This window comes from Eubalaena glacialis, chromosome 19 (genome assembly GCF_028564815.1).
Source record: "Eubalaena glacialis isolate mEubGla1 chromosome 19, mEubGla1.1.hap2.+ XY, whole genome shotgun sequence".
NCBI classification, from domain to species: domain Eukaryota; kingdom Metazoa; phylum Chordata; class Mammalia; order Artiodactyla; family Balaenidae; genus Eubalaena; species Eubalaena glacialis.
The window spans coordinates 2,409,626-2,436,034 of record NC_083734.1 but is presented as its reverse complement, the minus strand read 5'-3'; the positions used below and the strand labels follow the sequence as shown (position 1 = coordinate 2,436,034).

The window sequence follows — 26,409 nt, the reverse complement described above, 5'->3', positions numbered from 1 at the left end:
AGGTGCGAGCTTAAAGGCTTTCTCAGGTCTTTTCTGAGCATGCACTCAGAAAGCAAAGGTTTAAGGTTTTTTGGAAGAAAAAGTAATCTTTTTCTTTATAAGAAAGTCTTAATTCTTTCCTGCATGAATTGGAGGGGACTGCCATTACATGACCTTAGTGGCATAACTCATGGGACCCCAGTGTCTCCCAGCCTGATAAACTCTAAGGTAGAGTTTTGAGCTCTGAACTGACAGACAATATTAGATGCTTGACACTGACAAGGGTCACGTCGCTTGCCCTCTGTAACCCCCTCCCCGCCAGCATCTCATTTTCCAGAGCATGCAGTGCTGCATTTTGTTTAAACAAGGAGCAGAACAAAGATGCCACGCCAAGGAGCCACGCCAAGATGCAGATGGCAGCTCACGCCAACTCCTGACCTGCCCCAGTGGCTCACAGCTGGTGTTCCAATTCCTCTCCTGCTGCAGTCAAGTGACTACGCGTCGAGAACGTGCAGGGTCCTGGACAAACAGAACAGGGAAGATTACATCCCGAAGAGACGACTGTATCACCCCAAAGCTGCGGAAATCTCAACAAGCTGGTGAACATTTCAACATCCACAGCATGTACATTCAGCTCTCATTTTATTTTAGTTATAAAACAATTGCCAAAACACAAAGTTAAAAAAAAAAACACACACACAAATACAGTTTTTATTCCTTCTTTTGTTGCAGAAAATAAATAACGGTCACATATTCTATATGCATGTCTATAAAAGCATTTCTAAAAATGTAATTTAGTGGACTTCACAGCATAATCTTTTTGGCTTTTCACCTGCAGTATCATACAGTATATCATTTTACTTTATTAACTTTTTAAAGCACCTGGGCTCCAGCAACTTTGGGAAAAGGTTGTTTGTGAGCTTAAAATCTTTTTTCCAAGCTATTTTTTCAACAGGTAAACTGAACACAACCAGGTCTTATTTTATTTGAGAGGAGAATATAGTTTTTCTTTTATAAAAACTGCCCCCATAAACTCACAAACACCCAAATGGACTTAAGAAATTGGTCTATCTTCACAGGAATTAACAAAAGGAAGGAACAAGACACAGACGGTCCCTGTGAAACACATCAGCCAGGCATGCGCCTCACGGTGCCTATTCTTACTATTCCAGTTTGGCCCTCGAGAGTTTTAAGAAAGGAAAGCTGCTCAGTCATCTAAACCTATGTTTCTGAAAAGGTAGGACATGGACTCCCCATTGTGAATCCGACGGATGGCTTCTGAAAGGATCATGCTTATATCCACAGTTTTAATTTTGGGGCACTGGAGCTTCTGGATTTCATGTGGAATTGTATTGGTAACCACCACCTGCAAATCAAGAGAAAAACAAGAGATCATAAAACCAAGTAGCTTCCTGGCTTGACCTGAAAATCTGATATATTCTCACATCTCTGAAGTTCTGTTTACAGGAGGACTGTGGGTCTACTGTGCCTTCAGCAATGTTTTCAGTCAGTGTGAATGCTACCTGTATCTGAGGTTAAGGTTTGAAAACCTTACACCCACTATGACAGCTACAGGCAAAAAGACAGATAACAGCAAGTGCTGGCAAGGACATGGAGAAACTGGAACCCTCATTCACTGCTGGTGGGAACGCAAACTGGTTCGGCTGCGTTGGAAAACAGTCTGGAGGTTCCTCAAAAGGTTAAACATAGAGTTACCGTGTGACCCAGCAATTCTCCTCCTAGGTAGACACCCAAGAGAAATGAAAACATCTCCATTTGAAAACATGTACATGAGTGCTCATAACAGCATTATTCACAACAGTCAGAGTGGAATCAACCCAAATTATGAACAGAGAGCAAAAAAATTACACGCATACAGTGAAATACTACATGGCAATAAAAAGGAATGAAGTACTGACACCTGCTACAACATGGATGAACTTGCAAAAAACATTATGCTAAGTGAAAGAAGCCAGAGATAAAAGGCCACATATTATATGATTCCATTTATATAACATGGCCAGATTAGATAAACCTATTGCAGAGATAGAAAGCAGATTACTGGTTGCCTAAAGCTGAGTGGATTGAGAAGAAATGGGGAGTGACTGATAATGGGTATGGAGTTTCTTTGTGGGGGGATGAAAATGTTCTAGAAGTGACTGTGGTAATGGTTGCACAATTCTGTGAATATACTAAAAACTACTGAAGTATACACTTTAAATGGGTGAATCATATGGCATGTGAATTACAGACATCCCCCACAGCCCCCATCCGAGGTTTCACTTTCCACAGTTTCAGTTACCCACGGTCAACCTCACTCTGAAAATACTAAATGGAAAATTGCAGAAATAAATAATTTATACGTTTAAAATTGTGCACTGTTCTGAGTAGTGTGATGAACTCTTTGGCCGTCTCACTCCGTCCGGGATGTGAATCGTCCCTTTGTCCAGCAGATCCCGCCCGTTAGTCACTCAGCAGCCATCTCGGGTATCAGACCACAGTGCTTGTGTCCAAGTGATCCTTATTTTACTTAATTTTACAAAAGTAGTGAGGCTGGCAATTCAGATATACTAAAGAGAAGCTGTGAAGTGCTTCCTTTAAGCGAAAAGGCAAAAGTTCTCAACTTAAGGAAAGAAAACTGGGTGCTGAGATTGCAAGGAAAGAAAACTGGGTGCTGAGATTGCTAAGATCTATGGTAAGAATGAATCGTCCATCCGTAAACTTGTGAAGAAGGAAACAGAAATTCATGCTAGTTTTGCTGTCACATATCAAATTGCAAAAGTTGCGGACACAGTGTGTGAAAGTGCTTAGTTAAGATGAAAAAGGCATTAAATTTGCACAATAAGGTATACTGCCATAATTGTTCTATTTTATTATTAGTTATTACTGTTAATTTCTTACTGTGCTTAATTAATAAGTTAAACTTTATCATAGGTATGTATGTACAGGAAAAAACAGACTGTACATAGGGTTTAGTACTATCTGTGCACGGTTTCAGGCATCCACTGGGGGGGTCTTGGAAGGTATCCCCTGTGGATAAGGGGGGACTACTGTATATGTCAATAAAGCTGTTATTTTAAAAAGATTTGATGGAAGTCAAAAAAGAAGAAACAAGCATTTTTCAACAGCTACAAATGGAAAAAAAAAATACTCAGCCTTCTTAAAAAAATAGATGGGAATATTTTTAAAGTTATTATTTATAATACATACTCCCTACTTCCAAAATAAGCCTCAAGACAGCTTATAATAAAAAACGTACATACAGGGGCTTCCCTGGTGGCGCAGTGGTTAGGAATCCGACTGCCAATGCAGGGGATACGGGTTCGTGCCCCAGTCCGGGAAGATCCCACATGCCACGGAGCGGCTAGGCCCGTGAGCCACAACTACTGAGCCTGCGCGTCTGGAGCCTGTGCTCCGCAACAAGAGAGGCCGCGACAGTGAGAGGCCCGCGCACCGCGATGAAGAGTGGCCCCCACTTGCCGCAAATAGAGAAAGCCCTCGCGCAGAAACGAGGACCCAACACAGCCAAAAATAAATTAAAAAAAAACAAAAAAAAACCCCACAAAAATGTACATACACCATGAGATTGTTGAAACAGACGGACGATCAGTAATCATTGAGAACCAGCAGCAGGGCCATGAAAACCTAGCCCATCGTAACTACTGTGTGACTCCTTTTCTGTTTGATCTTCCTGGTAACTAAGGCAAAAATGGGAACATGAAGGGTCATGTAAGTCTCATGACCTGTAAAAGAACAGTTCCCAAAGGAAAAACACCTACCCACTGGTATCAAACAACAGAATTTTCTGCCCCATCCACACGGCATCAGTGTGAAGGGCGACCCCAGGCAGGGCTGCACCTGCTCTGAGCCCAATGGCTCGGGGACAGTGCCCCCAGGAGGGAGTGAACCACCTGGTCACCGTGGAGGGTCAGTTTTCTCACTAGATAGCCACCCTCAGTCGGGAATGAATTTTCCAAATGTATTCTAACCACTTGTAAAAGTAACAGCTTTACGGTGATGTAATTCACACACTGTACAACGTGCCCATTTAAAGCATACAATTCAATGACTCTCAGGATACTCAGAGTTGTGATTAGTATCTCCCCCAAAAGAACCGCTGTACCCCGTTCGGCCACTCCTCATTTCACCCTTCCTCAAACCCTGGCAACCACCAATCTATTGACTTTATAGAGGCCTATTCTGGACGTTTCATTTAACTACTTTTAATTAAAAAAACAAAAAGAAAAACACTTCAAATCTTGATTTATCAACTCCAAGCCCTCCTTACTGGCTCCTCTTCTGAAAGACAGGGAAATCAGCCTCTCTCCACTTCTCCCCCCTCCCACCCTGTCGATCCTGCTGTTACTTTTACATTGTTCATAGCTTTATCATCTACTGGGCAACCGTGCTTTGTCTACAGGTTTATATGGAACCCAGCTTATCCATCAGTTACTGACCCGACTCCCCGGTATGGGTATCTGTGACTGAGCCCTCATGGCCCCCGAAGAGCCCCCCTGCTGGCCTAGGATGTGCGACCTCCGCGTCTGGGGCTTCATGTGTCCTCTCCAAAGTCCACTCTGTTCCGAGGGCCTGGCTGCAGCAGTCCCCCACACGCTCTTGCCAACCTGCCCACACACAGCACCCGCGAGAACCCCGCCTAGCGCCACGCGGACAGACCAGTGAGCACTGCCGTGGGCCTGAAGTCTTCCCGCTTTATGTGTGTTTCGTGCAGCAGAGAAAGGAGGCCGGATCGAGCTGAGCCGTGCGAGCCTGGCTTTCTCTCTGTGCTAAAGCATCCTGAACCCATCAGAGATGATGAGCATCGGGCCAGGCTCAGGGAGAGCGGCTGCTGAAGAGGAAAAGTGTGGGCCTCAGAAAAGTAAAAGGAGTCCGACTAATTGAAGATTCAATACCCAAGAATATACAGGAGACAGCATTTCTGCTTCTTAAAAGATAATAAAAACGTGATTCACACAATCAACCCCCACAGCTAGCTGGCCCTTGGAATGAGGGGTGGACAAAGGAGGGCAAGGAAACCTGGCCGGCCTCACTTCAGCCACTCTGGGAGCTGCAGGCAGTTTAGGAAGGTGGCCCCGTGTGCCTTCCTCTCCCGACGTCATGCCACGGCGTCTGTACCAGGGAGAGAGCTGGGCTTTAGCATCGGGTAAACTAGGGTCTCAACCCTACGAGCTGGGGCTCATAGCTGCCTGACCTTAAGAAGTCACTGAACTGTTCTGGTGCACAAGCTCTCACTCTCCCTGCAGGGCTGTGCCGGAGCTCAGGGACGGCATGTGCCCAGCATTAGGCAGTGCCGTCAGGGCCAGGGGCTCCACTTACGAGAGGCACTAAAACTATCACCCGCTGCCACAGGCAGAACACAAAGGCTGCAGGCTGTGACACGCAAACAGAAAACACTCTTAACTACAGGGCAGCTCACTCTCCACCTGCTCCCGTGACCACAGGTCGGGACGGGCACGGGCACCAGGCAGCTGTGCCCACACTCAGCCCGGCTCTGTTACCTCATCGATGGCAGATTCCTCGATCAGTCGAGGGGCGTCGGAGGATAACAAGCCGTGAGTCGCCATCACGAAGATCTTATACGCACCCCTTTCCTTCAGGGTCTCTGCTGCAGCGAGGAAGCTGTCCACATCATCAATAATGTCGTCCTGGCATTACAGAGTCAGCAAAAGACATGAACACTTTTGTAAAGGTGGGTCTAGACCATGGGGAAAAAGGCTGGACTAATTCTACTGTGACACACCTGCTGTCCACGTTGACGTGTCCAGACAGCGAGGTCACCGGGCTCCCGCTGCATTCCCTCCGGGCCTCCCACAGCGCAGGACAGGTGCCCTGGGCCTACAGTTCTCTATCCCTACCGTCTAGAGCTACACCCCACCAGGCAGGTGCTCCAGAAATACTCACCCTAGATTTTTTTAATGCATAGTAAAGCACCTGTTAGAAGATGCTTTTGACTCTAGGTGGTTCCCTCCTCTTTTCTTGCTACTTTTCCTTATTTTCTAAATTTTCTGCACTGGGTGGATGCGAAATGTGTTTCTTCCATATATTTTTATAAGGGGAAAAATAATAATAATTATTATTTTAACAAAATACTCAGAGTCCAGTGGTTTCTAATCTCACAGACTCCCAGTATGAGATAATAGAAAATATATACATTGGTCTCTTCTAAAGCCCTTTTACATGTTTTAGCGGGAAGGGCACTAGAGGAACCTCTTGTCCTGATGAGGCGATGCCGGGCAGGCTCCTGGATGGGCACCGGTCACCAGAAAGAGCTGGGAAGCTTGGAATTTGCAGCACCCGCACGGCCAGCCCCAACTCCTCCAGAGAGGGGAGGGGGCTGGAAATGGGGTTAATGATCCATCAGGCCTCCAGGAAGAAGCCCCCATAACATCCCAGTAGCACGGGGTTCGGGGAGCGAACCAGGTGTGTGAACATTCCACACCGAGTGGGTGATGCACCCCAACTCCACGTGGACCCTCCCCGGCCTTGCCCCGTGCCTCTCTCTCTCCATCTGGCTGCTCATCTGTGTCCTCTGTCACATCCTTTAATGAACTGGTGAACCTAAGTGTCTCTCTGAGTTCTGTGAGCTGCTCTAGCAAATGCTCCAGTCCAGGGGGGTCCTGGGAGCCTCGGATTTGTAGGCAAGCCGGACAGAAGCTGTGGGTCACCTGGCGAGTCTCAGTTTTTGGACCAAAGTAGACATTCAGCACAAGGCGCCCGTGAGACCTACCTGGCACCGTCCCCAGCATGACTGGCAAGCCAGTCAGCAAAGCACCAGCGGCAAGCGCGACAGAGCGACAGGAAGAGAGGCCTGCGTACCACAATGACGGCGGTCCTTCCTCCCACGTCACCGACCACTGTGATCGGGGGCTTCTCCTTGGGGATCAGCACTGCCCAGGACAAAACACGCACACACGTTTCTCGGTTAAGAGCCAAGCCGAGGCCTTAGCAAGTTACTGTCTCATGACAGAGGCCCAAGAGACCAGCAACAGAAGGGAGCTTCCCCCACCCGATAAAGGGCAACTATGGAAAAATCACTGCTAACGTCATACGTGATGAAAGACCTTTCCCCTAACATCAGGGACAAGACAAGGATGCCCACTTTCACCACTGCTATTCAACAGAGCACCAGATGTGCTAGCCAGGGCAGTCAGGCAAGAAAAAGAAATAAAAGGCATCCAGATCGGACAGGAAGACTTAGTACTGTTAAGACGGCAATGCTCCCCGAGTGATCTAGAGACTCCATGCACCCCGTCAGAATCCCAACCTCTTTTTTTGCAGAAATAAGCTGACCCTCAAGTGCAAAGGACCCCAAAGAGCAAAAACAACACAAGGGGCTCACCGCCCTCAGCAGCGTTCTGCCGCCACCTGACCCCCATGTCTTCCCTCCAGGGAGCTTCGGTGGTCAGCGTGGTGTCCTTCCGGGCCACCCACGGCCACACACAAAGCCCAGCCCTTGCCTCTGCCATCCTGTTCCCAGTTGAACCCATGCCTGAATGCCTTCAGCCTCCACCTCAGCTAACTGGGATCCACAAGGCCCAGCTGCAATCTCGCTCCTTCATGGCCATCCCAGGACTGTATTTCCTTCTCTGAGGTTTTTTGTTTATAAATGAGCAAACTCCTAGGCAAAGTGAGAACCCGAGGGGGTCCAGAATACACCACAGTGGCATGAAAATTATTTTAAGCTGAAGGCATTTGAATTCCTGAAGTCCCTTATCTGCCTAAAAGCAGAGCTCCACAAAAGAACTCAAAAGAATTCAGTTGTCCTAAACCCCCTCCCAGCAACAACCGCAGAAGACTGGCTCTCATCACCCAGACCAGAAGGCGGCACCACTCCTACACAGACACTGTCACACACCGTCCTGTCTCCCATCAATCCTCCCTACGAGCCACTGGCCCTCCCATCAGCGCCCTTCCTCCGCTCCCCTTCCCCTATGAAGACCATATACAAGCCCCGAATTCCAACCTCCTCTTAAAATCTATCTTTTCTCTTCTTGATCTGTCTTTTGTCAGTTTTATTTGCAGCCTCCTGAGCACTGAAGCTACAGAGGGTAGAGGAAAAGTCTTTTCTCCCCCGCAGACTCAAACAAAAGCAGTATTTTTTTTTAACTGAAAAGATGATATTAAAGCTTGAGGGAAGTTTCTTAAAAACAAAAACAAATTCATGCATAACTCTACCACCCAGTCACAACCACGTTCATCCTTCATATTCCCTCCTGGCCCGGGCAAAAGACGGGCCTACACTCTTGTATTCTGCCTTATTCACATACATTCCATAGATTTTTCTCTTGTTTCCAGAGTCTTAATTATCTCAAAGGGCTTCATAATGAGTTGTGCTGATATGACATTCCTCACCAAGCCCAGCCCTCTGGTGAACCATTTAGACTTTTCCAATATTTTGCATTAGAAATAACACTACAGTGAATAACTTGTGCACCAAAAGCTTTCTGCTTGTGCTAAACTTTACTCTACTCTAGGACATGTTACTGAATGCACACGTGAAATCCCTGACGTGCCACAGATGCGTCTAAACTGAGCATGTGCATAAGTCTTGGTATGACCAGACAGACTGCTTCTAAGAGGCCACCAGAAGTGCACTTGTCACAGCCAGGCCACGAAAGGTATCAGTTTTTGCCAATTTAAAAAACAAAAAGAGCAGTAGTACTTCACATTCGAAAAAAAAATTAAGTCAGCCTTAAAATCACAGAGGAAAGCGACCGGGGGCGGCACACTTACTGGGGATCTCCAGGCTGGGGTGGATGGCGGCGGCGCTCCTGACCATGGGGGGGGAATGCCGCCCATCCACCAGGTCGGACTCGGCGTCCTGCGCTTCTCCGTGAATCACCGCGATGCCCAGTCGCAGGCGCTCAGCAAAAGACTGTGCCCTGGAGGAGAGCAGGAGACCCGTTCACAATCATGCAAAGCTGGTTTCTGATAACATCTACGGAGAAACATCACGGGAACTTTAAAAAGGTAGTTTCCAAAAGGGTTAATGAGAAAGGAGAATGAAATAATCTTAGACTCTCAGAATCCAAGACAAAGTGTGGAGACCCCACGTGACCACACATCCCCCTGGCAGCTGGGCCTGGTGTGCACTCGGCCAGCGAGTGAGCCCGTGTAAGTTATAAGTTAGTTCACCTCCTCTAAGCCTCCGTTTCCTCGCTTGGAATTGTTAATTAATTCTACCTATCTACCTAGTTAACAGTGAGAACCAACCACATGATACAAAGTGCACTAACTACTCATCAGAGTATGAAGCATCAAGGTTTTGTTGTGTAACTGAGATACGAGACACTGTACACACTTAAACCGTATGATTTCATAAGCTCAGATGTATTTCTATACCCGTACAACTGTCAGCACAACCAAGTCAGTGAAAGTATCTACCCCCGCCAAACGTCACCTGTGCCCCTCTGCAACTTCTCCTTCCAGCACCAGCTACCAGTGAGCTGCTTTCTATCACCACAGTTCTACCTTTTCTAGAGTGTCGTACGTGGCATCGGAGTCTGTAGTCCTCTTTTGTCTTACTTTGTTCGCTCGGCGTAGCGGTTTGGAGAGTCGCCACATCGCACGTCCATCAGGAGAGCGTCCCTCATGTCGCCGAGTAAACAGTCCATGCTGTGCGTCTATCACTATTTGCCCAGTTACTTGTGGATGGACTTTTTTTTTTTTTTTAAGATTTATTGTTTATTTATTTATTTCATTTATTTTTTGGCTGCATCGGGTCTTCGTCGTTGCAGAATGCGGGATCTTCACTGAGGCATGCGGGATCTTTCTTTGCAGGGCATGGGCTTCTCTCTAGTAGTGGCGTGTGGGTTTTCTTTCTCTAGTTGTGGTGCGCGGGCTCCAGAGGGCGTGAGCTCTGTAGTTTGCGGCACGTGGGCTCTCTCATTGAGCTCAGCAGTTGTAGCACATGGGCTTAGTTACCCCACAGCATGTGGGATCTTAGTTCCCTGACCGGGGCTCGAATCTGTGTCCCCTGCATTGGCAGGCGGATTCTTAACCACTGCGCCACCAGGGAAGTCCCTGGATAGACTTTTGAGTTGTGTCCAGTCATGAGTTGTTACAAAACCGTTGTGAACACTCGTGTACAAATCTGTCTGGACTCATGTTTCCTTTTCCCTTGGTGTGACTGGATCACACGTTACCGTTTCCCAAAGTGGCTGTCACACTCCCACAAGCCATGTGTGCGCACTCGGCTCTTCCACGTCCTCGCCAGCCGGGCCGCTGTCAGCCGTTTCAATGCACCCATCCCAGCGGTATGCAGTGGGTCACTGTGGTGTCAGTTTGCATTGACCCCTCATGACAAATGGCGCTTATCTGCCACCTATATATATGCTTTGGTAAAGGGTCTGTTTCTCTTTTGCCAATTTTTTAGTTGGGTTTTTAGTTCTCTTAGTAAGTCTGGAGAATTCTTTATATATTCTGAATTTAAGTCCTTCATCAGACACATGCTTCACAAATATTCCCTCCCAATCTGCGCTTTCTCCTGTTATTCTCTTAATGATGTCTTCTGAAGAGCAGTTTTAATTTTCATGACATCCAATTTAACAATTTTTTCCTATCAATTGGGCTTTTAGTGTCATATTTAAGAAATCTTTACCTAAACCAAGGTCACAAGGATTTTTTTTCCTCTGTTTGCCTCTAGAAGTTTTATACTTTCAGGTTTTACATTTAGGTATATGATTCATTTGAAGTTGATTTTTAAAAATGATGTGAGATATGGCTCAAAATTCATTATTTTGCACACAAACATCCGATTATTCCAACACTTTTCATTTGTTAAAAAGACTAGCCTTTCCCCATTAAATTGCCTTTGCACATCTGCCGAAAATCAGTCTTCCAGATACCTGTGGGTCTATTTTTGGACTCTATTCTGTTCCACTGACCTATTTTTCTATCTTTATTCCAATACCACACAATCACGATTGCTTTAGCTTTATAATAGGTCTTGAATTCAGGTAGTGTTAGATCTCCAAACTTTGTTCTCCTTTTTCAAAGTTTTTTTTTTTTTGGGAGGGGGTGGACATTATTCTAGTTTCGTTGCATGTCCATATGAATTTTGGAATCAGCTTGTCAAATTCTATAAAAAAAAGCCTGCTGACATTTTGATTGGGATGGTGTCAATTCTACAGACCAATGTAGGGAGGAGATACGCTATCTTAACCATATTGAGTCTTTCAAGCCACAAACACAGTATATTTCTCCATTCATTTATTAGGTCTTTAATTTCCCTAGGCAATGTTTTATATTTTTCAGTGTGCAAGTCTTGAACATCTTAGGTTTATCCCTAAGTGTTTCACTTAGTTTGATGCTATTTGGTTTTATTTTTCATTTCAGTTTCCAATTGTTCATTGCTAGTATACAGAAAGACAACTGATTTTTGGACAGTGATCGTATATCCTGCAACTTTGCTAAACTGACTTATTAGTACTAACAGCATCTTTATAGATTTCATCAGATTTTTCTACATAAATAATCATGCCACTTGCAAATTAGGATAGTTTTGCTTCTTCTTTTTCACACTGGATTCCTTTTCTTTTCTTTTTTTTTAATTGCACTATCCAGAAGCTCCAGTATACAATGTTGAGTAGAAGTAGGGAAAGCAGACATCCTCTTCTTGCTCCTGATCTTAGGGGAAAGCAATCAGTCTTTCACAGTAAGTGTGATGTTAGCTGTAGGTTTTTCATAGATACCATTTACCAGATGAGGAAGTTCCCTTCTATTCCTAGTTTGCTTAAAGTTATAATCAGGAAGAGAAATTGAATTTTATCAAATGCTTTTTGCACCTACATAGATAATCATATGGTTTTTCTTTTTTAGTTTATTCCTAAATGGTCGGGATGTATTATCCTTTTTATATATTGTTAGCTTAAATTTGCTAAAATGTTGCTTAGAATTTTTATACCTAGGTTCATGAGGAATATTGATCTGTTTTTTTTTTCTTGTAATGTCTGTGTCTGGCTTTGCTATCAGGGTAATGAATGCCTCATAAAGTGAGCTGGGAAGTACTAGTTCTTCAATTTTCTGGAAGAGTTTATGTACAGTTAGCATTATTTCCCCCGTAAATGTTTGGTAGAATTCACCACTGAGGTCTTACTCTTTTTTCCATCTTCAGCACCTAGTGCACAAAAAAATGTTCAAGTGCTTAAAGATCCAACAAGTTCTCCCAACCTTGGTTTTCAAACATCAAAAATTCAAAACAAGTTCCTTACAGCCCACAAGAACAGCTAAAAAGAAACAAAAACAAGGGCTGTGGTCATAAATTAGGGATTTAACAGAACCCCATCATCAGGACCACCTGCACTAGACACAGCCAAGGCATTGCAATGCCACAGGGAGGCACTTAAAGGTACGACTGTGCTCCCTGGTGGAACAGAATCTCCCCTGTGCCAGGTTTCCCGTCTGCACTCCACGACCAAGGAGAGTTTTGTCACAGTGTCTGCAATCAGTTCAAGAAATTTAAATTGATGCTACATCCATTGCAAATTACTTTCTTATGAAGTTACACTTTCCTCCCTCAGTAGAAGATGTCATTACACAGCACATGCAGTTAAGTCTTCTGTGGTTTTGAAAAAATCTCAAATGCACATAAAGAAACGTCTACTGGTCTGGCACTTCCTACAGTGAATCTAATTTATATTTCCAAGGAAAAGACAACAGATTTCACAGGAGCAGAGCTGTACTGCATAACCTGATCCAGAAAAGTGTATCTTTGTGTGTGTGTGTGAATATTTTTACGTAAGGAAAAGAGGGAGAGTCTCAGGGGGCGAATTTTTTTTTTTTTTAATTTATTCTTTATTCCTTTTTTTAAAATAATTAATTAATTAATTAATTAATTTTTGGCTGTGTTGGGTCTTCGTTTCTGTGTGAGGGCTTTCTCTAGTTGCGGTGAGCGGGGGCCACTCTTCATCGTGGTGCGCGGGCCTCTCACTATCAGGGCCTCTCTTGTTACAGAGCACAGGCTCCAGACGCGCAGGCTCAGTAGTTGTGGCGCACGGGCCTAGTTGCTCTGCGGCATGTGGGATCTTCCCAGACCAGGGCTCGAACCCGTGTCCCCTGCATTGGCAGGCAGATTCTCAACCACTGTGTCACCAGGGAAGCCCCGGGCACTGATCTTTGATGCAAAAAGATTACAACTCGCTGAAGGCTCAGATGATGGTTAGCATTTTTTAGCAATAAAGTATTTTTAAATTAAGGTATGTACAATGTTTTCTAATACATAATGCTATTGCACATGTAACAGACTACAGTATAGTATAAACATAAATTTTATAGGCAGTGGGAAACCAAAAATCCATGTGACTCACTTTACTGTGATATTGGCTTTGGCAGAGGTGTGGAACCCAACACACTATCTCCAAGGCATGTCTGTGTGTGAAACCCTTTCAATTCAAACACAACTTTAGGTTCTGTATCCCTGACTCATCAGTTACTCCAGGTTACATGTAACTCTCAGCACTGCCCCATTTGCACACCTTGTAGTGTCTGTAAATTCTGTAAAATGTCACCTTTTAACAGATACCAATCCAGCCTCTCGGCTGGGTACAATTCTGTTAATAAATTACTGAGTTCTCTGAATAAAAGGCAGTAAACAACCTCAAAATACATTCACTGGTATTTTAAAGGGCAGATGTGAAGATGAACAACAAGCAGCGGCCTAAGCACTGGGCTGGGATTCCCCAGTCCTGGACAGCTTCTGTTAAGAAATGTGATGGTAGTCACAGACTGGGACTGGAAAAAAGGGAGGAAAATAAATCATCACTTAATACATGGAGTCAGCAGACAATCTTTTAAACTATCAGTTCACAGGATAAAAAATAAGAGACACAGTGGGAACGGCTGAGATAGAATCCAGAACACCTGGGATTCGACGGGGCTGGGACCCCTGGGTGTGGCTCGGCGGAGCAGTCGTGAGCTCCCACCTACCTCTTAGCCGAGGCTGGAGACTTGGCCACGATCACTGCATTTCTGTAATCCGGGATCTGTGACAGAGGAGAGGGTGGGGGTTACTGCCATGTCTCCACAAGGCTATTCACACCAATACCCGGTAATTGATAAAAATGAACATTCCAACAGACTCAAAAACGTCATCTGGTCACTTCAAAGTTTTCCAAAAAGACAGAAAAGTTCAAAGTAAATTTCCTCTTTAGAAGATGAAGAAACGCCTACCTAGGAATAAAAAAAATTATTATCAAGGCATGACTCTCATAGACCTATTTTAAGAAAAAAGTAGGGTTAATCAGTAATTAGCTCATATCTATGTGGCAGCAAAGATGTTTTTATAAAGTCAACAGGAAGGCCTCTCATGAATCCCAGTCACATGTAATTTCACAGGGCAAGGATGATGTTCATCGAACCTGAATTCAAGGCACCTGTTGAATTCCAAATAAGTGCGGTCCAAACAAATGACTACTTAATGTGTCTCCGTCACAGCATAATGAAGAAACCAATTTGTTAAAGGAATCAGCCCGCCTAGTACTGTTTCATAAAGATATTAAGAGCCCTTAAGAAAATAAGCAAAACATCAGTCTACTTTGGGGTCCTTTACTTTAAACATCTGAAGTGATCTGTACTAGGATAATTACAGGTGAAGGTACACCCATCACCAGCTTCTGAGAGTTCAGAAGACAGAGCTGCTTTTAAGCTGAGCAGTAGTCTGTTGTTTCTGATTTCATCTTGGCAATATTTTCAAATTATGTTCTTAAAATCTAATCATTTCATTAAATTATACTGCTTCATTCAAATATATCCCCACTGATTTCTCACAATTATGCTAGATCAGTGAATTTTAATATAAGCACTTAATAACATCTAGCACCTTGTACAATACCTAGCACATGGGAAGCACTAAATAATCAATATTTAGTAAACAAAAAAACTGATTCGTTTGAACAAGGCTCTACTATAGATATATCCACATGGATAAGAAACCTCTACATCTGATCCATCTATACACATAAAAAGCCTAATTTATCCAACATTATCAGGGAGTAAGGCAGCAAAAAATATTTTCATTTAGGCGTTTTTTTCCTTATTTTTGCTGGAAGTCTTTCTAAACTGCTTTATGCACTTCTTTGCCTCATCAAACATCACCAGACAGCACCAAACCCAGCTAAGAGCAAAATAACAAAATAACAAAGAAACAGTTAATAGAGCAAAGAAAAGGAAACTTTAAAAGAAAGGACTCTTTAATAAAAACAGGTCTATTTTCTCCTCAGGAGTCAAAACAGGAAATCATACACATAAAGAAAGAACAAGTTGTTATGAAAATGAACCAAAAAGAAATCTAGACGGTGGAAGTTATTACGGTCCAAATAAGAAACTCAGCTGGCTGAAGGGCAGGAGGGACACAGCTGAAAAAAAACCGTGGGTGAGATTAAGCCATGGAATTTTCCCACCAGGCAGCATGTAAGAATGCAAAACTTGAAAAAAAAAAAAAAAAGTTAAACAATATACAGACTAGATCCAAGATTTTCAACTTCTAACAGTTCCCAAAGAAAGGAATGAAAAAATAGAAGGGATGAGATACTCAAACTATAGCAAACAAAATTCATAGAGAATGAAAGGGACCCACTGAGCATCTAGTGAGGTGAATGAAAAAAGATCCACCTGGACACATTGTGCTGAAATTTCAAAACCACAGCAAAAAGATAAAACACTGTTTTACATGGGGAATTCTGTCCAAGTGTAAATGAATACAGCCCCTTCAGACAATTGCAATTTTTGTAATATCTATTAAAATATGAAAAATGTAGATACTTTTCAATTAAGCAATTCCACTTCCTAATATAGCTCAGAAAAACACTTGCGTAAGTACTCAGAAGGGCAGGTACAAGAATTTTCAATGCAACATGACTTAAATATATTTTGAAAATAAAATACTTCACTTAAAAGAGTGAAAAATTAAAACAACCTAATATCCAAGCAAGAGGGAAATGGTTGAAAAAACTGTGGCTCATTTAAACTTGTGCTTTAAGCATCTAAACAGGTAGCTATTTAAATTTAAATTAATTAAACTTAAATAAAATGAAGGATTCCATTCTCCAGTCACAGCAGGCACATTTCAAGGACTCAACAGGTACCTGTGGCTGCCATTCTGACAGCAGATAGAACATTTACACCATCATAGAATGATGATGATGTACTATGTAGCAATCATGAAGAAAGAAGTAATCCTATATAGCTGAACATGGAAAGACCTCCAGACACCAGCACAGGAAAGGAAAGAAAGTTACAGAACAACACAAACAATATATCAATGTGTTTTTTTGTGTGTTTTGTTTTTTTTCCAAAAAGCCCCCACAAATCAATTTCTGTAACTAGGTGTATAGAAATGGGAGGTAAATCGGATGCAAAGGTCTGAGAGGATTCAGGACACTACGCAGGCTGGTAACCAGGGTGAGCCCTGCAGAGGGCCTGGGCCCAGGCTGGTGGTCCAGGGTAGCTGATTGTTTCATCACTTCTGTCAGAATTTCCCTAACTGCCACTGTAAACGTAAGTTTTCATTTTTCACATTTTAGAAGATTACCCTTATTAATCTTATCAAGTGGAGGGGAAAACACACCACATGTCACGCAAGTCTGACTTCCAAACCCTGTAGTAATTTCCCCAGAACCATTAAGGGAAAACATCACCAGGGCCACTGTGGGACCACAGAGAATCAAATTGCCTGAAACCCACACTCCTTTGCTACACCCCTGCCTGTGTCCCTGGTTTTCCATTTCTTGCCAGATCTCGTTTCTCTGACAGTGAGAGTGAACTGGTATAAAGACACTAAGACGAACACAGGGGGGAATAAAGCAACCCAAGAATCAGAAACAGGATCACTTTATAAGTTCCTATTTTAAAAACTGATGGGATGGGATCTCTCGATACACCACAAAAATACACTTGGTAGCCTCCCCTCTTCATAATTTCCTTAAAAAACCCTGGTGCAGACCAACGATTACTAGTACTATCACTATAATACGTAGTCATTTTTTTAAAAACAAGCACTATACTTAATCAATACCCAAACCCCTTTTGGGTTATATTTTATTATGTCTACAGCTTGGATGTCTTACACTCAGTGCTGCCTTACAGCCGCCGTCAGCCCAACAGCAGCTGCACCGTGTGCTTTCACCCCCTTGCGTGCATGAAGGTGGCCACGGTGTTCCTATGTCCTCCATTCACATGAGTCACAGGCACTGTGGGTTCTCTCCGGGCTGGGCTTAACTGCCATTTAAAATGTCGCCAGAAAGAGCTCACTACGATTCAGCATTAAAATGACAAGTTACCATGCACGCAGAAAGACACAGGAAGAGGGCAGCACGATGTAAATTTCATATTCATGAATCAAAGGGTCATCACTGGAGGAATGACCACAATTCCATATTTTCTTGCAAGGCAACAATCAAATGCTTTCTGGGACCTACGAAAGGAAGACTCCCTGCCAGGAGGTGAAGCCGTGGAAGGACTAAATCTGAAAAGGATGCTTAACGCACGCACAGCAACACGGCCAAGGCTGGAGAACAGTTTCCAGGCAATGAGCATCCATTAGCTGAACGCCCACTTTTGGCAGAAAGTGCTCAAATTCCCTTGACAACCCAAGAAAAACAGAGGGTGAGCTGTCAAATAGGATGACATCAGTGTCAAAGCTTGCAGAATAGAGCCACTAGGTGACACGAAGGCAATGCAGCACAGCAGGACTGGCAGTGCTTCCTTCTTTCTTGATGACATGAATAACATAGACCTTAACTGACGGCAACTTAGATTCAGTAAAATATGGTGAATCTACCCGCTGCCTGAGAAACTCTAATGCATGAAAACGAAAGGCATAAAGCAAGTGCATACACTATAAAAAAGCAAACAGTGAGCTCCCATACAGTGTTTCATTTTCTATAGGCTGTTTTAATGTGTCTCTGTGAATGAAGAGCGGAGAACTTAAAGCTAAAACATCTGAGGTCACCACCGTCAGCTCAGCATCAGAGACAAGGACCCCACTTCCCGAATCTGCTCAACCATGAGCAGTGTCGGAGGGTTCAGGTCCGACTTCTTTTCAACAATGAAACCTAAGACGGGATTCTTCAAGTGGCAGGCAGCCTTGCACCGAGGCAGACGCCTACACGGAGGGCAATGACCTTGGCCTGACCTCTGGATCGGCGCCAAGGGTGCTGTGGTCTTGACTCACCAGGCCCACAGGGGCCTCTCAAGAGGCGCGCTTGCCATGTACGCCTCCAGATGTCAGCGCACAGCACCCCTGGTGTCTTGAGAGGAAACATCCCCCAGACCAAAAGATGAACACTGGCCTATAAAAGTGTACACCCACTGCTCTATTTCTTCCGAAACTAGAGGCGTCATTGAGATGGCTCTTCCCGGGACCATGTTCTGTGAACCCCAGCCTTGCCCTCACGCTCCTCCCTCTGCCTGGACCCTTTTCCTCCTGTGAGGACAGGAGCCGCGCTCTCGCACCCTTTCTCTCTCAACTGGGAATCATGTTCAGGTAAATTACATTCATATTGTTTTTTGAATGTGTTAGAGTTTGTATGTTTCTTGTGCATAACTTTAAAAAAACAAGTAGAATATTTTCTAGTGTTCCCTTTCAAAAATACTTCGATCCATTTTCACTACTGAGGGCCTATGTTAGTTTCTGGAGGATGGGGAAGGCCTGTACTCTTGACAGAAAGAAACTGCTCAGAAATCTACAAACTGCTCTCCTTTAAATACTGTTAAAAGAGTTCTCTGGAAAAGTTATTAAAGAGACAAATAATTCACATGAGGAAAAGAGTTCCTAAAAAAGCAAAATAGCTAAGTGCATTATAAGTTAACATTTAAAAAGGCTTCTTAAATAATGAGTCACAAAAGTGCTATTATATCCAAGAATAACAAATGTAACTATATTAAAATTACATATGTCTGATTTGTCCCAGGAACACGAGTGATTCAAAATGAGAAAAATCAACCACTGTAATATATCACATTAATAAAATGAAGGAAGAGAATCCACATGATCATCTCAAATGATGCAGAAAAAGCATCTGACAAATCCAACACCCTTTCATGATAAAAACACTCAGAAAACTAGGAATAGAATAGAAGGGAACTTCCTCAACATAATAAAAGGCATTAATGAAAAACCTACAGCTCACATCAGACTTGACAGTGAAAGGCTGAAAGCTTTCCACCTAGGAGCAGGAACAAGACACAGATGCCCACATTCAACACTGCTACTCAACACCGTACTGGAAGCTCTGGCCACAGCTATCAGACAAGAAAAATAGGTACCCAAGTTAGAAACGAAGAGGTCAAACTGTGTCCATTCACAGATGATATGATCTTACATGTAGAAAACCCTAGAGAACCCACATACAACACAAAACACTACTAGAGCTAATAAATGAGTTCAGCAAAGGTGCAGGATCAACACACAAAAGTCAGTTTCGTTTCTATTCACCAGCAGTGAACAGTCCAAAAGGAACAACTCCATTTACAATAGAGCCAAAAAATAAAATACCTGGGAATAAATTTAACCAAGGAAATTGAGAGAGAAATGAAACAAGATTCAGGATAGTGGTTCCCTTGGGCGGAAGGAGGCAGGGGGAAGGGACACAAAAGGACCACATGTGTGGACGTAAGTTACGATGATGATGCTAGTTTTCTTGTTGGGTGGTAGGATCACAGATGCCGACGACTACAGAGGGATGGACAGAGATAAGGCAGGTAGAGGGACACATAAAAGAGGCCCAGGACCACCCATGGACCAATGATGACAGTGAGTTATTTGTCACAATCACGACTAGGTGATTATAGGTACCTGAGATCCAAAAGAAAAAAAAAGCAATTTTAACAGCCTAGCAAAAGAAATAAATTGCAGATTAAGAATTTAAAAATACACCGAATTCAGTGCTTTGTGACCACCTAGAGGGGCGGGATAGGGAGGGTGGAAGGGAGACGCAAGAGGGAGGAGATATGGGGATGTATGTATACGTATAGCTGATTCACTTTGTTGTAAGGCGGAAACTAGCACACCATTGTAAAGCGATTATACTACCATAAAGATGTTAAAAAAAAAAAACAATGGTGTGTTAGTTTCAGGTGTACGGCAGGGTGATTCAGTTATGCATATACATGTATCTATTCTTTTTCAAATTCTTTAATTGGGAGCTTGGGATTGACATATACACGCTACTGTATTTAAACTAGATAACCAACAAGGACCTATTGTATAGCACAGGGCACTCTGCTCAGTATTCTGTAATAACCTAAATGGGAAAAGAATTTCAGACTGAAAAAAAAAAAAATACACTAAATTACATTTATAAAGTAAATAGTACTTTAAGCAGAACACATCAAGTTTTAATCCTTCATGGACAGCCCAAGGAAATGGAAAGGCATCTTTCAGCCTTAAACAGAATGTTAAAAAGTTTGAGCTAGCTCACCTCTTCTTGAATATACTGTAATAAGAAGGGAGATGCTCTTAAATTATCAACAGGAATATTGAAGAAGCCCTGAATTTCCTTCTGGTGTAAATCCATAGTAATAAGATGAGTCAGACCTTTGAAAATAAAGCAGACACAAACACACAAATAGTTTCATAACCAGTTGCACTGTATGAATAAGTACTGCATAAAACAAGACACCATATATAATAAATTACTATTAAAAATTGCTCTCATCAAAAACTCAGCGTCTTTATTTCTCAGATTTTTTTTTAGTACAATGAGATTATGAGATAAAAGAAAATATAAATATTGGTCTCTGTCCCTGGTTCCCAGCACAGAGCTCCTAAAACCCTTGCCGTTCCCTCAGTGCTGAGCACACCAGGAGCATCTCTTACTCTAATATTTGGTCTTTGACCCCACCTCTGACACAGAGCTCCTGAACGCCTTATGAATTCCTTAGTTACAAGAGCACCAGGAGTATCTTTGGTTCTAATGAGGCGACCCAGGATGGGCTCCTGATGGGGGCCGGTCACCACGATTTTCAGGCTCCCCACCCCCACTCTCCAGAGAGGGGAGACCGGCTGGAAATGGAGCTAATGAATGATCGTGCCCTTGTGAGGACGCCTCCATAAAGTCCCAACAGCGCGGGCTTCGGGGAGCTTCCAGGCGGGTGAACACGGGCACAAGCCCCTCCCCATACCCTGCCCCACGCACCTCTTCCACCCGGATGTCCACCTGGATCCTTTATCATGCCGTTTTATAATAAACCGGTGAACAGTAAGAGACAGTGTTCCCGAGTTCTGTGAGGAGTTCTAGCAAATTAATCGAACCCAAGAGGAGGTCGTGGGAACCTCTGATTTATAGCCAACTGGTCAGCACAGGTGACAACCTGGACTTGCAGTGAGCCTCTGGGGGGGTCAGGGGAGCAGGCACATGGGACTGAGCCCTTAACCCCTGGGATCTGACGCCATCTCCAGGTACACAGTGTCAGAGTGAAATTGCACAACACCCAGCTGGTGCCCTGGAGAACTGCAAGGTGTAGGGAACACGCCTACACATTTGGTGACAGAGGTGAAGTGTTCCTTGCGAGGAGGAAAGGAAACTCAGAGGAGGTGGGGAACTGGGTTTCCCTCCTCAGAAGGGAAAGACTGGGTGGCTTTTCTTACACAGAGATGCATGCTCTTCACATCAATTTAAAGTCTTAAAACAGCCAAGATCATAGCAATGAAGAAATGTCTCTGATAATTCTAAGAGAGTGGATTTCATCTCCCCGAAGTTTTGTCAATAGGCATGACAAAGCCATATTACGACAAATATTTGTCTTAATATATTAAGACAAACTGCACAGGCCTGTCTGTAATTTGAAAAAATGAAGAATCTTCATCCCATTGGCTCCTTAAAGGATATTTGAAATGGAAATATATATATATATATATATATATATATATATAAACATACATATAATTCAACTGGAAAAATTTTTTAAAGCAAAACTTGCCCAAATGAACAGGAAAGCGAGCCTGGTGGCCCCCCAGGAGCAAGCCTAGAAGGGAAGGGCAGGCCTGCTCCCTCCAGCAGAGTTCTCAACTGGGTATGCTCTTCAGGTTGCTGGGGTTCAGGTTTGTTCATTTTTTGTTTTGGTTTTGCCTTCTTTGAAATGCTACAGTAGAAAATTTATTCTGCAGTAAGTGTCTGTGTTAAAATGTAGTGATATGGGGACTTTTTATTCTTTTCTCTCTGTGCAAACGCTCTGTGATATGTGCCTTCTATAATCATACACACATACACAGGCACACCCGTGCATGTGGGCGCAGACGCACATACACACACACACACACACACAGAGTAACAACTCTGAAGATTATTTAGAAACAAGGGGGAGACACTTAGGATGTTACCTAAAAATGCACAACACAAAATAATATGTATGGTCTGCAAAGTATGCCAGTGTGTACTGGGAAAGGGAAGAGATGAAAATAAAAATAGTTGCTGTGTTATTAGAGTTGTTGATTCCAAATGCCTTCTTCCCCGTTAAAAACAACCTAAATATGATTGTAACGTGTCATTTCAATATTAATTTTTTAAACAAAGAATTTAGAAAATAATAAGTTGTTCTCATCAGCTTTGTGTTTAGGGAGTTGGGAACAGGAAAGAACTCTGAGCACTGCTGTCTCATTACAAATTAGCCATCTTAAAGCTGTATCACTATTTCTACTCTGTTCAACATTCTAATTTAGTTAAGACAATGCCTTACAATTTCTCAGGTAAAAATAAAACTCCCAGACCCCCAATAAACCATCAAGTATCTGCCTTTCTTACCAGCTTTGCACATCATGGAAGCTAGCAGTTTGGAAACAATGGAGCCTCTCTTTCTCATCTTGCACTGTTTGCTGTAAGGAAAGTAGGGGACCACGCCGATGATGCTTTTGGCACAGGAGGTCTTACACGCGTACACCATGATAAGGAGCTCCATGATGGTGGTGTTCACATCCCTGGAACCCAAGGGCAGAAACCAGCAAGGAGAAACATCACATACACGACGACCTCTCTCAGCTCCAACGAAGCGTTAGCCATGTGTCACGCCCGCCTCGACCGAGACAGGCTCTAGACACAAAAAAGAAACCACATCCCTCTCTTCTAGGGCCTCCATCAGTCGCCCCCATGCTGCCTCTCAGCCGATGACCCTACTTCCTTTTCCACTGAGAAAAGCACTGTCAGAAAAGAGCCCGGGGCCCCCACCGCCACATGCGCGCGCAGCCCCCAAGTCTGCCTGCCCCGAGCCATCAGCCAGAGACGAACTTTCCACACCAGAGTCACTCTAAAATCAGCCCTCCCGTGACGCAGGGATCCCATCCCCCCCCTGTCCACTGAAGCAGGGCTCCAGCAATCCCCCCGGCCACCCCATCAGTGTGTCACTCTCCCCGGCTCATACCCATGGGCCATTTCTCCCATTAACAGCAGCTCAGGCCACTTTCCCCACTGCCCCATTTCTTGGCTCCCCTGTGCAGCACATCTCAAGACGGTCGTCCACACTTGCTTCCAACTCATCTCTCTCATCCTCTCCCACACACGCTCTGATCCAGGTCACCGATGACCTCCACGTGGCCAAGGCCAACGCTGGGTTCTCACTCCCCCTCTCTCCGTCCTCGCCCTGACACACTCCATCACTACCCCACAGCTCCCCTCCCGCCCCGCTTCATTTCCTCTGCTGGTTCCTCTCCTCCCCAGCTTCCTGCCCTGACACCTGATCATTTGTCCTCTTCTCCTCTCTCCTCCCTCATCCCTCGCTCGGGCTTCTCATCCAATTTCAGAGCTTTGTAAATGCTGGAGACTCAAATTTATAGCTCCAGCCCAGGCTTCTCAAGTCCAGACTAACAAATTCAGCTGCTTCTTGACAATTCCACTAGAAAGTCTGTTAAGACATCTCAAAACGTACCCCAAACTGAACTGCTCTTTGACCGGCAAAGCCTGCCTCGTCATAAACCTCTGCCGTCTCAGGCGATGGCAGCACTGCTCCTCCAGTTTACTCAGGACAAAACCCCCAGAGGCGCCCTTAACTGCTCTCCTGTCCAGAGTGATGGCAACCCACCACTCCACTGCTGCCCTGGGGCCGAGCCTCGACCCCCCCCCAGTGACAGTGACAGTCCGCCCCCGGCAGTCCCTCTGCAGCCCACCCTCTGCACAGCATCCAGCTGGAGCTTAAAGTCAAAGGCAGACCACGCGCTCTGCTCAGGAGCCAGCGATGGTTTCCTGTTCTGCCCACGGCAGACGCCCAAGGCCCGACAATGGCTCCCGAGGCCCCTTCAGGGTCCGCCCCCACGCCCGCTCTGCGCTCCACTCCTCCTCCGTGCCCTCCCCTCACGCCAGGCCTCACGCCCACCTGAGGGCCTTCGCTGTAGGGCTCCCTGCCCGTGCCTGGAGTGCCCTCGTCGCCGGCTGGCACCTTCTTCCAGTTTTTGTCAGATGTCATCTCCCCAGCCTGCCCTGTCTCCATCCTTTACCACCGTCACGTCCGACTCCTTGCCATGCTGTTTTGGGTTTTACCCATAGCGCTCATCATCTTCTGACAAACTAGATAATCTACTTATTCATTATGTTGCCTGCATGTCCTAGAATATAGGCTCCATGAGGACAAGGATCTGTGATCTATTTTAATCCTTCACGCATCTCACACACCTGTAACAGTGGCTGGCACCTAACAGACATTCAATAAATGTTTGTGAATGAGCGACTGCGTGAAAGAGTGAGGGAAACACGGAACATTTGGGTGAGTAGGTTCCCTGTTGATACCTGACAACAAGCCTGACGTGGGAAGAGTTAAAGGAGCCTTTCAGAAAGCATTCTGTGTGAGGGGTTAGAGCAGGGGAACCAACAGCGGGTGTGAAGTTGCACCACGTTCCCAAACTATACTCCCAGGAACACCATCTTTCTGTGAGCTGGTACAAGGCTTTCCGTCACTAAATTCAAGTAATAACTTGTCTGAATTACAGGAAAAGTTAAGTTAATGGACAGAATTTTCTTAATTTAAAAATTTTCTTATACTTTTAGTGCCTACCACCAGTCTACACTAAGGCAAGGTACAAGGTGTATCTGACAACACCAAATCTCAGTGTTAGCCGTTTCTTGAAGACCACAGTATCTAAGCTTTCTGCAACCTGGACAAGACAAGCCTACGGCACATTCTGGAGCACTCCAAAATGAGGCACGTAGAGAAAATTAAGGGAATGGTTTTGGCTAGAGGAATAAGAAACTGACGAGAGGCAGGGGCAGAATGAAAAGAGTATTGAAATGCCCAAAAATAAATGTAAAGGAATGAGTGAATGAATGAATGGAAAGAAATGAAAGGTATAAAAGTACTGCAAACACCCGGGAGCCAGAAGGAAGTCAGCTGTTCTGTGCTCTGCACTCTCCCCTCCTTGATGAGGGCGTGGGCAGGGAGAGCGCTCTACCAGCCTGGCGTCTGGCCCGGGAAAGAGAGCGGCAGCAGGGGCAGCACCAACTCTCGTCCCCACAGCCCAGCCCTGCTGAGGGTCCTAAGCGGAGGCAAGACATGAAGCCAGGGCCCCGCCGCAAAGGCCCCGCCGCAAAGGCCCCGCACACTTGCGCTCCAGGACGATGGGAGGCAGTGACAGGTCCCCTTCGGCTCCTCCTCCCAGAAGAGTCAGATGGCTTCGAGATTTCATCCCCGTGAACCAAAGACCAGGACAGAGATGTTCAAAATTTAGGTGAAAGTACATGTGTTCCAAGTCTAAATTCTCCCCAAATTTGGCTCTTCTTCCCTTTCTTTGGTATTTATTTTACATATAACCACAAATTTAGCTTGGAGCAATTTCTGGAATCTCTAGGCTAAAAAATGTTGCACTACACAAACCGATTTCTAGACATTATTAAAAATTGTACTGAGTTAAAAATTTCATCTATAGAGGCCTTCAGGGACACCTGTGGACAGAGTGGCATTTGATCAAAGAGCGGTGCAGACACCCTCACTGCACTGAATCTTCTATCCCCAGCGTACACATTTGTGACCTCAACAATTTCCAGAACACACGGCTATCAAATGTCACAGGAGACAGGAATGCACATGCCTTCAACACACCGTCTATCTTCTCAGCTCCTTTAATTTATGCAATAGGACAGTACGTTTAAATTATCTGCAGGAAAAGCTTTAAGAACCCCAAGTAAGCAAATACCTCTCCTCCCGCCTGTTTTCTTTTTTGGAACTAGAAGAGCTTCCCTACAAATTTTATGAAATTCTGGCTACTGAGAGCAAATGTAATGGGCTCTCTTATCGTTAAGCACCTCCACCCCAAAACCTGGTTATTCCCACCCCTGAGAACACTGAAAGAACACAAAAAAGTCAGCAGCTATGTCAGAAAAATTAGCAGAGTAAGATCATGCCAATTTTAAAACAATCGTAACTCTCCCTGTCTAGGCAACTCTTATTATTCTAAACATTCATGCCCAAACAGAGGCCCAGAAAGCAACATTT

At 44.4% G+C, this 26,409-nt stretch overlaps 1 protein-coding gene across 5 annotated transcripts in view; it reads right to left on the bottom strand.

Annotated features, from left to right (window-relative positions):
• Positions 1-676: 676 nt before the first annotated feature.
• The window catches only part of PRPSAP2 (phosphoribosyl pyrophosphate synthetase associated protein 2), a 34,461-nt gene continuing 8,728 nt past the window's right edge, over positions 677-26,409 (bottom strand). For 3 of the 5 annotated variants that reach the window (XM_061177030.1, XM_061177026.1, XM_061177027.1), the window contains 7 exons: positions 22,740-22,912; positions 20,418-20,533; positions 13,927-13,982; positions 8,734-8,882; positions 6,817-6,887; positions 5,499-5,645; positions 678-1,345 (listed from right to left, as the gene is read on the bottom strand). In XM_061177030.1, coding sequence (XP_061033013.1) covers positions 1,187-1,345; positions 5,499-5,645; positions 6,817-6,887; positions 8,734-8,882; positions 13,927-13,982; positions 20,418-20,533; positions 22,740-22,912 — 871 coding nt within the window. In that variant the 3' untranslated portion in view covers positions 678-1,186. Of the gene's footprint in view, positions 1,346-5,498; positions 5,646-6,816; positions 6,888-8,733; positions 8,883-13,926; positions 13,983-20,417; positions 20,534-22,739; positions 22,913-24,300; positions 26,247-26,409 lie in introns of those variants that run through there. The other 2 variants (XM_061177029.1, XM_061177028.1) reach the window with 2 other exon arrangements.